Source organism: Canis lupus, chromosome 9 (assembly GCF_003254725.2).
Source record: "Canis lupus dingo isolate Sandy chromosome 9, ASM325472v2, whole genome shotgun sequence".
NCBI lineage: Eukaryota > Metazoa > Chordata > Mammalia > Carnivora > Canidae > Canis > Canis lupus.
The window spans coordinates 12904069-12917099 of NC_064251.1; the positions used below are offsets into that span (position 1 = coordinate 12904069).

General features: G+C 46.1%; 1 protein-coding gene across 3 annotated transcripts in view; it reads left to right on the forward strand.

The window, feature by feature from the left end:
- PRKCA (protein kinase C alpha) overlaps positions 1–13031 on the forward strand; it is a 395118-nt gene that overhangs the window by 358164 nt on the left and 23923 nt on the right. For all 3 annotated transcript variants that reach the window (XM_049114584.1, XM_025436489.2, XM_049114585.1), the window contains one exon: positions 7266–7346. In XM_049114584.1, coding sequence (XP_048970541.1) covers positions 7266–7346 — 81 coding nt within the window. The remainder of the gene's footprint in view (positions 1–7265; positions 7347–13031) is intronic.

Sequence of the window (13031 nt, forward strand, 5' to 3'; positions counted from 1 at the left end):
GGGGAGATTGTACTCGTAGGGGACAGGGAGTATGGGAACTCCGTACATTCCATTCAGTTTTGCCATGAACCTGAAAGTTCTCTTTTTAAAAATGTATTAAAGGGATCCCTGGGTGGCGTAGTGGTTTGGCGCCTGCCTTTGGCCCAGGGCGTGATCCTGGAGATCCGGGATCGCATCCCACGTCGGGCTCCCGGTACATGGAGCCTGCTTCTCCCTCTGCCTCTCTCTCTCTCTCTCTCTCTCTCTCTCTCTCTCTCTCTCTCACTGTGTGCCTATCATTAAAAAAAATAAAAATAAAAATGTATTAAAAATCATATAGAGGCACCTGGGTGGCTCAGTCCATTAAGCATCCAACTCTTGATTTCAGCTCAGGTCATGATCTCAGGGTCGTGAGATTGAGCCCTACTTACGTGGAGCCTGCTTGAGATTCTCTCTGTCTCTTTCTCCCCACCCTCACACTCGCTTACTTGCTCTCTCTCTAAATATATATATATCTGTGTGTGTGTGTGTGTGTGTGTGTGTGTGTGTGTGTGTGTATATAGCCTCTGGCCTTTCTCTGCTGCACGAAAGTCTGGGATAGAACTGGGAAGGGGGTCTGTAATTACCAGGCTCTGAGCTTTGCTTCTCCCTCCCTCTTTCCTTCCTTCCTTCCTTTTTTCCCTTTTTGTCTGTAAAGCCAGTATTAATCATTACAAACCACTTCTGTACCAATTATTTGCCTTCTGACCTTTTGGGGGAGCAGGACTGAGGTGGTCCTGCTGTTGGCTTTCTGTTCTCATAAAGTGAACAACCAGGAGGGTAGAAGAGGTGGGTACTATGAGTAGATTGTAAAGCACTTTTATTGCCATTAGAGAAATCATTTCCTGTTCTCCAATCCTAGATAGAGCCACAATTTTTGTCTGAATAGAAAATATTATACTTTGGACTCCAGACTCTCCATTTTCATCTTGTAGCAATTTTCTTTACACTTACATCATGACTTTTGTCCAACGATTTCAAATATTGCAGATATTTCTCATGTGGTGTACAAAGATCCCTGCTGTAAGGCATTACGTTTTAGTTTTATTTATCCGTTTTCCTGTCTCCCTAGTTAGAGTCACAGTCCCTGGGCCTAGCAGAGTACCCAGACCAAAGAAATGTACAATTAGCCATAAACAGTGGGGGCGGGGGGGGAGGGAAGGAGGGAAGTGGGGAGGGGATGTGAATGAAAAAGGAGAAGCCTAAAGTTTTGCTGCTCTGGTAAAAATTAATTTAATTGCCTGAGAGCGGGATTTTAACGTCTATTTTATCCATTTATGTACCCCCTGCCTAGCAGTGTCCAGCACATAGGAAGCTAATATTTGCTGAAAGAATGAATGGAAAGTTCAGTGGTGATGAGAATTGCTAAGTGTCAGCAATCGTTGCAGGGTATTTAATACATATTGTGCATATAATCTCTCATAGCAGGACGTTTCCTTTGTCCTCCTGTGAGCCAGGTATACTTTACTGCCTTGATTCATTTCCACCTGCCAGCCAGGCCTGGGAGCCAGTCCTTACTTCCGATGTTAGGCAGCATGGAGTCATATCATAATCCAACTCATCCGCAATAAGCACATTTTATTTTGCAAAATACCATTTTATCCCCTGCCACGTTCCGACCAGGAGGATGCTGGAATTCCAATATCACAGCTAGGGAAACAGAAACTCAGGGAGGCTAAGCAGTTTGCTCAAGGTCACACAGCTCCCATGTGGCAGTGAGTGCTGGTCTCCAGAAGTCAGGTTCAGAACATTCACGTCACAATGTGCTTGCCACATGGTGGCCACTGGTGTCCTGGGCTTGGATGTACCACCCAAAACGTGTTTGGGAAACCTCTTGGCGGAGAGATGGAGGTGCTTCACCCTTACCCACCACAAAGCTTTCCTGCTTCTCAAACTCTGGTCTAAGCCCGGGGCTGCAGGAAGGGGATGCAGTCAGGAGACCTTGACACTTACCCAGCCCAGTGATCTTTGAGCAAGCCACTTAGCTACTCTGAAACTTAGCTGCCTTTCCAGAATCCTGAAGACACTTTATAAAGCATCTATCTATAAGGCTCTCTCCAGCCTTGGCCGTCCAGCAATCCTATAGGCCCTTTTGATGTCACACTTCAGGGATGAGTGGTGCCCAGAGTTCGGGCTTGGGTTAGATCCACTCCTGTTCGTTTTGCCATGCTAGCTGCCAGCCAGGGTTCCAGTGCTGGGTGCACAGGAGGGTGGCCCAGCCCTGCTGGGGAAGAGTCTGGGGTGAAGTGGGGCAGACAAGCAAAGCAGCCTCGGCCTGATGGGGCAAAGTCCCAGGAGCTGAGTGGCCAGGGTCTGTTGGGCCTGGAGGGAGGGAGCAGACGAGTTGGTTCTCGAGCTCACAGTCCCAGCTGTCAGGACAGAACACCTAGAGGACACTCCACCTTATCTTTTTTGTTTTTTTCCCCCAAATGGTACTGTTTTGACACGTGTGTGTTTTCCACCAGGCACATAAAGATGGCCTTATATGTCCCACATTCTATCCTGGGGAACTTAGGATATTTTTCAAAATGGCCATCATTTTTTTCATTGAAGTAAAATAGTTTTATTTTTGATCAAAGGAAGAGATATTTTTGTTTCCCTGAGACAGTAAAAGGAGTCAAGCATGTTTTATGCATAAAGGCCAGTGTGAATGTGTAACAGAAGCCTGGGAAGAGCCTTCTGCAGTCAGGCCGTCTGTTACGGTGGGTTCTGGGGTTTGGCGAGTAAACCTAACGTGAGAATGAAGAGTGGAGTCCAGTTAAGGTACAGCCAGGAATGGGAGAGTGAGTCTCCTTACACACACGTTGCCTTCCCATGGGTCCTTTATGACAAAGCGTCCAGAGCCAGAGTTCGTGAGTGAAGTGGTCATCTTGGCAGCTTCGATCCTGTTCAGCATTTGAACCCCTTTTGGGGCCAGTTCCCCCTGCCCCATAGCTGTCCAGAGAACCAGAGTTCAAATCCCAGTGCTGCTACTTACTTGCTGTGTGACCTTAAGCAAGCTACTTACCCTCTCTGCGTCTCATTTCCTCATCTTTGAAATGGGATGCTCCTACCGCATAAAAGTCTCACGAGGGCCAAGTGAGCTAACAGAGCTAAGGGGCCTGGCACATAGTGAGTGTTGTGATGGTGACGTTGCTTATAGTCATTGTTACTATTGCCAGTAGCATCTAGAAACTGTACACCATTACCCCCAAAAAAAGCTTTTGAAGCCCTATCCCCTTTGGGAGGCCTTTGACTATGGAGCCCTGGCAGAGGGTGGGAAGGTGGGTGGCTTCAGAGCAATTTTCCAGCCACCGTGGCCGCTGGCCTGGTAGGAGATGAGAAGCTGCCCCCTTCCCCTTTTATCCCTGGTGCTGTGCCCAGGCTGGGAGAAAGCTCATTCATATCTTACTTTTACAAGACAGACAGCCATTTGAAACATCCTGACATCTCCCCCTAAGCAGTTGGCTCATGTGAGCATAATAATAATGATCATAATGACAAATAGCAGTAAGGCTGAATGACAGTGGCTCTGCTGGGGGTCTGTCTTTGAAGCTAAAGTTCAGCCTCCCATGTGCTGCAGGGAGAGCTGCCAACGGAGACATCCTTGCCAAGTCAGCCTCCCCTTTGTGAGGCTCTCTGCTGTGGGAAACCAAATTGCCATGCAGTCCCCCTGGTCTTGGCTGCAAGCCCCCGTTGGCCCACAAGTCCCAGAGACACCTGCTCCTGTCCCCAGTGGGGACAAAAGCAAGAGAGCCTCACCATCCAGTCTGTGACCTCTGAGCCTGGCTCTCACCCCAAAGTTGGCTCCCTAGGCCAAAAAGAGCCCAGGAACCAGCGTGCATTGTAGGAGCCCATGAGGGGGTATAGACCAGCACCATCCAGTAGAAACAAAGTGCAGGCCAAATTGCATTTAGCAGCTACATTTTGCATATGTGTGGGAGGTTTTTTCCTGAATATTTATTATTTATTTATTTGTTTGTTTATTTAATCTCTACCCTGTACGTGGGGCTCGAACTCACAACCTCAGGATCAGGAGTCACATGCTGTACTGACTGAGTCAGTCAGGTGTCCCCTAACAACCACACTTTTTAAGAGTTGAAAAAGAAACCAGTGAAATTAAGCTTAATATATTTTATTTAACCCAATATATCCAAAATATGAATGAGATATTTTGCGGTTTAGGTACTAAGTCTTCAGAATCTGATGTGTATGTCCCACCTCTAGCACACCTCAGCTTGTACTGGCTGCTTTTCCCATGCTCAGTAGCCACATGTGGCTAGTGGCTGCTGTTGTACTGCACAGCGCAGGTGTAGACAGCTCACAAGGCACAGCGTAACCAACATCCTAAGTCATGTGTATCTAAATATTTATCTTCGAATGGGGCTCTCTAACACAGTTTCCCTTTTATAGTGAGATTTGTGGATATTGGTGGTATTTCTTGACAGCAGCTTATCATTGAGGGGAAAGCATGCTTGCCTCTAAAACTGAATTTGCAGGTGAGGTTGCAGCCATATACCTTGTAACTTAGATCTTCTAATGTTCCTGTTCTATCTAGCGCACAAGCCAGGGGAGATACATTGTGAGATTCTCCAAGACGAAAGGCTCCAGCTAAATTCCAAATCCCATCCTGTTATTACAATTGAAAGCACTGCAGTGTTCAGCGTGACTTTGTCATCTCAGCCCAATAGCTGAGCTGGCCGGCTCTACGGATTGCCAAATGCTACCGCCAAGAAAAAGGAGCCATTGGCACTTGGCATTCTGCTTTGGAAGCCTTGGAGGAAGGAGAGGGTGTTATCAGCTGGAGGCATGGGAGTTTAATACTGTGCTGTGCAAATAGAAAATAAAAATCAAGTTGGACCAAAATTGATAAAAGAATCAAGAAGAAAAAAAGTCTTCAGGTGGCCATGGCTTTTAGGATTTGTGAATCGTTCTTATCAGAGACAGGGTTTCTATACCCTTGACCTTGGACAGCTTTCCAAACTCAGGTGGCATTTTCTACCACCCAAGTAGAGGAGTATGATTGTAAAGAGTACTCGGGTATTTATAAGAATATAAGATATGAAATACAGCATGACCACACTCCTTCTTCCCCCTCCATGCCCCAGCCTGATAATTCCCACAGCAGCACTGTGCCCCAGCTCCGCCTGCATTAAAAACAGAGTAACAAAAACACTGATTAATGAAAATAGATTGCCAGGACAGGTTTTAATATAGTTACAGGAACAAATTTTGTTCAAGTGCTTTTGAAATACAGCTACAACTGAAATGATGATTTTAAACCTCTTTAATCCTCAAAGCCCTTTGATTAATATTTTATTAATCTCAGTATGAGTGCACATGTTTGAAAGCTATAAACTGTATTTTTAAAACAAAAATGTCAGTATCCTGAGCACTCCTTATGAACTGATTGGTTCTGGACCGGTCTCTTAAACTTCTTGCTCTGTCAGCTAGCTTTCTCACCTATAAAATGGGAAGAATGCTTATTTCTGCCCCACGGGATTCTACTGAATGTGCTTAGAGCACATTCTGATATATAGTGGATGCTTAACAAGTGTACTTCCTTACTCTCCCAAAGAGAATTTCTGTTGTTCTACTTGGTCCAGACAGGCTTTGATCCAGTCATTTCCTGTCTTGGAACCAGAATGGCAAGCCTCATCACACGTCATCAGGTAACCGCAGAGAGACTCATTTTGGTAGGGTTTTTTTGTTCTGTGGATATGTGCATTTTCCAAGTTTTCAAAAAAGAACAAATGTAGTTTTAAAAAGAAATGAAGGCCTCCTTGCAGCTTCTTTTGCTTGTCATTTCCTTGTCAAGAAAATGAGCTGTGGGATGCCTAAGTGGCTCAGTTGGTTAAGCATCTGCCTTCAGCTCAGGTCATGATCTCTGGGTCCTCAGATTGAGCCCCTGCATCAGGCTCCCTGCTCAGCAGAGAGTCTGCTCTCTTTCTCTTCCTCTCTCCCTCTGCCCCTCCTCCCAAATAAATAAATAAATAAATAAATAAAATCTTTTAAAAAGAAAGAAAATGAGCTATAAAGCTGCCCAGATCTAAACATGTACCCCCTTATTTCCACCCACGTTGAGGCAAGCCACAGGAGCTTGGATTTCTCATCCTGCAAGGAAAAATCTTAGTAATACATTAAAGAAATGGAGAGAAAGAGACAAGCAGAAAGTTTGTCTATGTGCCAGGACATTCCATTAGACATCGTGGGCCATTAAAAAAATAACCTAGAACATTGCAAAGTCACATGTGTGTGCAAAATGGTAGAATGGTCATGCTGAGCACCTGTTCAGATGTCTTGGCCTCGAATCCTGGGGCATGATCCATGGGTCGGGGGATTGTGTGTTTTAGACCACAACCCCGGGGTTTTAATAACCCATGTCATGCTTAGAAATTCAAATCAGCATCAATCTCTTCCACAAAGGCAGGTCATAGAATTATTCTAGTACTTCTGAGAGCCGCAAAGGTAGAGGGAAGCAGTCGGGGTCGGGTCTCCGTGGGCCGTCATCCAGCTTCACCAGTTCCCTGCATTTTGCCAACTCATTTCATCTGTTCCAATCCCTTCCTAGTTTGCTGAAGTATTTAAGACAAATCTAAGATGTCATGTCAGTTCAGCCATAAATACTTCATCTCTCATGCATTTCACTCATAAATATGCTCACCTCTAACTGAAAAGGGACGCTTTTAAACTCGTCACCGTACCATTTTACCACCTCACAAAATTAATGGTAATCTCTTAATATTATCTAATATCAAGACCACACTGTAGTGTTCCTGATTTCTTTTTTTTACAGTTGGCTGGGTTTGAGTCAAGATTCAGACAAGGTTCAAATGTGACATTTGATTATTTTATGTCTCTTTCAGAATGTCTTGAAACTTCAGCAGATGCGTTATCACCACCATCATCTTTGTTACTTTTAGCAAAATCCTATTACGTAGTTTGATTATCTTATTTATCAGACCTTCAGTCTGAATGACCTCTGGCTTTTTCCGAAAATTAAATCCACCCCACTGTCCCAATATTTTTCTCCAGGGAGGATAATTAAATCTAGCTTCAGACAGCACTGTGGCATCTCCAGGTGGATTCAGAGGAGCAGTTCCCAAGCAGGTTTTAGGCAGCGAGTCACAAGGAGGTAGTTCCCAGTGGGTGTGATTTGCAGGACCCTCTCCTGCTGTGCAGAAAGGCATACACGCTTGACTTACCTGTTCTAACACAGTCTTTTTGATTTACCGCTCAATGTAACTGCCGTATGTGTTTTCACACAGATAATCGCTTATCAGCCGTATGGAAAATCCGTGGACTGGTGGGCCTATGGCGTCCTATTATATGAAATGCTAGCCGGACAGGTAATGTGTCACTTTGTTTTCATACTTGTTTATTGCCGGATAATGTGAATGCTTCGGCTCTGTTCGGGCTAGGGTAGTGGGACCCGGCAGCTGATGCTGGTCCCACTTCCCTGACCCAGGTGAAAGAGGGAGTAATTCCCCCTCCCCCCCCCAAAAAAAGGATATTATTATATTCAATAGGCACAGCAATTATCTCTGGTCATAAAAACCCCAAACTGAGAGCTGTAACCTGGAGCATCAACAATGTAGCTTTTGTATTATACACAAGAGCCCCCACATGTTGAGGCCGACAGTGGCCTCTGTAGGTTTTCAGTGTCTCAAAACTGGGGCCGGGTTATGGCTCTCTGCAAGCTTGTCTGCACAGATTACCCCAGCTACTCCAGATTACCCGTGTGTATAAGTGGTATGATTATCAAAGGAAGAAGACGGTGAAACTTGAAGAGGTGTTTTAATAGCTTCTCCCCGTCTCTCCTCATCTCGCCCTTGGCAGTTCACTGCAGTTTTCACAAAAGTCCAAGGAGGCTGAACCTCCAGTTATAAAAAGACAAATTTCTCTTAGGAATGCAGTATGCATCAGATAATTAGAGGAATTATGCTTAAACTGCCCCCCTTTTTTTAATACATGGCCTTTGTATCTGTAGCACTGGGGCAAATCACACTAGCTGCTTTAACAAGCAACCCCAAAACCTCAGTGCAGTTTAACACACAACACATGGGTTTATTTTACATTCATGGCACAGCCCTGGGTAGGGGCAAGGGGGGGCAGGGAGTACTGATCCACATGGTCATTAAGGGGCAAGTTTCTTGCATCTGTTGTCCCTACAATCTTTTAGGGCCTCAGATTCCTTTAGTAAACCCTCTTTATTCAACTGGCCAATGAAGAGAGAGCAGAAGGGAAGTTTCACAGGATGTCTTAGGGCCAGGCCTAGATATGGCATAGATCACTCCTTCCTGCAGCCCACTGGCCACGTGGCCCCAGGGAGATGCAAAGGGCCGGGGAGCTGTGTGTGCAGGGGGTGGGGATGGAAGTACAGTGTACCTGTGAGCTCCGGAAGGGGAAGCAGGTTGGGTGAGCACCAGACCTCTCTCTCTTTACCTAACCACCACTCTGTTGTGGGCAGCTTTTTATCATTCCCAGCAGTCGAGTACTGGTGTCAAGGAGTTGGATCCTCCATAGCCAAAAGCTTTAGCTAGAGAAAGTGGAAAAAAATGCCCATGTTGAGCTGCCAAACTACCCCTGAGAAGATCTTTGAATCTTTGTTCTTGGGGGTGGGGGCCGAGGGAGAAAGTCAACCTTTGTGACATGTAACATCCATTGACTCCTTCATTTATCATTCAGTATATATTTGTTGAAGGCTTACTATGTCCACAGTGATCACTGTCAACAAAATAGACAGAAACCCTTACCTTCATGAGGCCTATAAGCTAGAGAGAGAGAAACCACAGGTGAGTTAAATATAGAAAATATATAATAGTGATAAGCTAAGAGAAAAATAATAAAGCAGGAAAGAAAATGTAGTGCTGGAGGAGGGTTGAATTTGTAGCAAGGATGGCTAGAGAGGGCTTCATGTAGAGCTAAAGGGAAGACCAGAAAAAAGTGAGAGAATGCCATGTGCATATGTGGAGTAAAAGCATTCCGGGCAATGGAAAGAGCAAGTGCAAAGGCCCTGGGGTGGCAGTATATGGCCATGTTTAAGAAAGGGATGGGAAGCCACCAATCTGGCCAGAGCAGAGTAGGTTAGAGAGGGAGTGAGAGGCCTGAGGTCAGAGAGGTTGGGGGGAGCCCCACATCTTGTGAGCATGGAAGTCATCACAGACCATCGGGTTTCCCTCTGGGATGGTAGACCATTGGTGAGCTCTCCTTATGTCTCTTTCATTGTCTTACATCTTTTAAATACTAAAGTAGTCTCTTTAGGTATTAAAAGATGTGGGGCACTAGACTACATCCGGTCATTAATTGAGAAGTGATGTCAAACTCGATTCATAGTAAAATGGTTTGTGATTATTAATTTAGGTTTTTAACCCCAATAAATTATTCATCTCAGGCCAAATACCCCTGTTTGTAAGCACAGAAAAGCAGGTTATCCAGAACAGTCATCAGTGAGACAAGAGTGTTGCCTGCCACTTGAGTCAATTTCCCCTCTTTAGAATTTTGACAATAAAATTTGACTGAATTATCGGCCCCCTGGGAGCCATGCTATTCATGAAGGCACAGAAAACTGAGTTTCCCCTTCTCGATCCCACTTGCATGTCCTGACTCTAGAGTCCAGAAACAAATCCTCTTTTCACTGAGTCACATTTGCATATGTCAACAGAAGAAGCTGGGTGGAAATAGAATCTGTTTCCAAGCGAGCTTTCCAAGAGATGGAATGAGCTGACTCTTCATTGGGCAGTAGGATACTAGGGCTTCAGAACCCGGGCCCCACACACACCACACACCACACCCCTACCCGCATCCTCATCTGTCTCGGAGCTCGAGGAGGTTCATTCCCTCCAGGAGAGTTCAGGATAGCAGCCCTCCTGCAGAGAAGTCCCCTGCATTTTAAAAATCCTGCCTCAGTTGCCTGTGGTCCCTGAGGCTCCGACCTGCAGGTGCCCTCCCCACACCCATTGCTTCTGTAAACATTCAGGCACAGTTTTCATTTCCCATCCTGCTTCTCAGACTCAGTCTGCCTGATACAATCGCTTCTAGTCTTCATTATCTGTTGAAGATGGTGACACTCTTTGAATATGACGTCTTAAAGATGGCCCACACTCGGGCACAGTGGCAGGCTCAGCCGTCGCTCCTCCAAGTCCTCAGCTGTGCCTGTCTCCAACACGGTGTTTTCATTTCAGGACCCACTTCTTCCCCATGACTCAATGCAAATTTCAATGTATTTCTGGGCTGTGAGTCAGCCGAGAAAGGGTAATGAAGGCTCTGAGCCTGTCCCCCAGAGCCCCCCGAAGCTGCAGTGGCCTCCAGACCCAGCCAAGGGAGTAGATGCTGTTATTGAAAGTAAGATTAATTATAAAGCTGTTGATGGGGTTATGGTCTAGATTTGTCCTCTTTAATCGCACAGGGCTGAAGATGAGCAGAAGAGGTCGTTTATTGCCATTTTCTTCTCGTTTGGTGTATTTATTGTCAGCAGGCAAGGGGGCAGTTATGTAGAAACAGCCTGAGTCTTTCTTCAGTTCTGGACTGCTTGACAAATATGATTACTTTGGGGCGTAAACAGTATTTACCCAGCACTGTAATGAGCATATTGCGGCTTCAAGCATTCATGGGTATTCATCATGAAGGGACCAGCCCTCTCCTCTTTATGTCTCCTTCTGCCACGGTTATTTATGCTTTGTCTTCATTCCTGATGAATCAGTAATAGGTACTTGATCCCAGCACTTTATCCTGAGTTGTCCCTTGGGTGCCCTCCCACCCCAACGCTGGTCACCAGTGATCCGCAGACAAATGTGGCGGGGCCCCAACAACCATGAACTATCAAAGGATTTAGGTTAGGAGTCACTTTGGAGGGGCACTTGGGTGGCTCAGTGGTTGAGCATCTGCCTTTGGCTCAGGTCATGATCCCAGGGTTCTGGGATCGAGTTCCACATAGGCCTCCCCACGAGGAGCCTGCCTGTGTCTCTCCCTCTCTCTCTCTGTGTCTCTCATGAATCAATAAAATCTGTAACTAAATAAATAAATCTTAGTTTAAAGAAAAAAAATCATTTTGGAAAGAAGTGATGTGGTGGTTCACATCACCCCTTACATGTCTTAAAATTCACAAATTGCCTATTGCTATGGAGAGCACCCCTGGTTCGGAACAGTCTTACACCATACTAAGACTGTATTTAATGCATAGCTTAGCTTGAGACACTATGTCCAGATTTGTAGAAATTTAAAAATAATCATGGGACTGTGGGAAAGAGGGGAGAGAAGCAATCCAAAATGGTCCTGTACTCACTCCTCAGCAGCACATTACCTCCTATTGTCCCCAGGCTCAGTAGCTGACATGGCTGGGAAGGAAAGTGAATATAATTATAACTTCACCCTTGACCTGCCTGCAACACTAAGGCCCAATCAGCAATTACCCATAAGAATGCTCCGGGGGTGATCTGGGGAGACTTAACAAGAAGCATAAAAATGTTCACATCCTCCGGCTGCGTAAACCCACACCTGGGAAATTTTTCCTAGGAAGTAATTCAGAGAAGAAACAAATGACATGCACAGAAATGTTTATAGTAGCATTAGTTATCAGAATGTGGCCCTGGAAGCAATTGTGAATGTACCCACGGACAAATAAGCCAGTCTCTGATGGATGGTGTATCAGCTCCGTGCATTAATCTTGACCTGGGAGTCCCGGTAGCACAGAGACAGTGTTTGCAACAGCCAGTGAGAAACAAGAGACTCCAAACTATACATCAGTATTTGAAAATAATATGACAAGCCTATGAGTTCACAGAAAAATAAGAGCAGTTTCTGTATTGAGGTTGGGGATGCTACTTTCCTGGGCTTGCCCTCCCCCAAGAATACATGATTTTAATGCAATATGGGGCTCCGGGGAGCATTTCTCATTCTGAGTATGATGCTCATTCTTGCTGTTCACCAGGTGTTTTGGGTCTTCCTCCCTTCGGCACATGATGGGACTGTACCTCCCAGCTCACCCGTAGTCATGTGGAGCATGTGTGACTACTTCTGAGCAATGAGGTCTCAGTGGAAGTGCTCCAGGGTAGAGCGCTTGAGCAATGGAGAGGGACACCCCAGAGCACCTGTTCCCATTCCACCCCAGCGAGACCAGGATGACAGCTGTGCCATCAGCGTGGGTCCCTGGGTGACCTCTGCTGTCTCACAGTGGACGAGTGGCAAAAGCAAGAGATAAGCAGTCAAAATCAGGGCTGGGAAGTCAGGCCAGGTCTCTAATCCAGAGACAGTCACGCTACATGATGACTTGAAACATCTCTGGCCGTAGTGACTGCCCATCTTTCTTTCCAGAACCCCACTACTGTTTGCAGGATACCAAAATGATCTCCCCACACTCACCCTTCCCCCAATGTCCCAGTCAAGCCCTCATTAGGTGCTGGGTGGACCAGCAGCTGAGCACCTTTCAGCAGCAGCACCAGGGGACCATCCCTCACTATCCACCTGCCGGAGCAAGTATAAGGGATTGGCAGTGCTCAGAATGGCTAAGAGCCCAAGCTCTGCAGTCAGATGTCTGGACGTGGATCTTAGTTCTTCCCAGCTCTGTAACCCTGGCCAAAGTGCTTAATAATAGAACCTCAATGAGCTCAACTGTAAAATGAGATTACTAGTATGTACGTCCTGTGGTGGTTTTGAGGATTAAGGGAGTGATGCCTGCACCAGTTCTCCATGCAGTGCCTGGCACACAGAAACAGCCTGAAAAGCCTGTGTTACTGCTACCACCGCTGTCCTTACTGCTGTTCACTCCCAAATCCTGGCCATTCTTCAGGCTGTGTAGACTCACAGTGGGTGGTAACAGGTCAGGGGTAGAGGCACGTGTCCTCCCTGGGATGCATGGCTAGGAGAATCCCCAGTCCTTGGGGCCACACAGGGGTGGAACACGGGCTGAAAGCTCAAGGCTCTGCCCCAAGGACATGTAGTCACGAGGCTTTTGTTCTAGCTCAGGAATCTTATCACATAGGCGAGCCTAAGGGGCCTCAGAATCCTTGCATCCCCAGCCTGTATGATTCACGTTG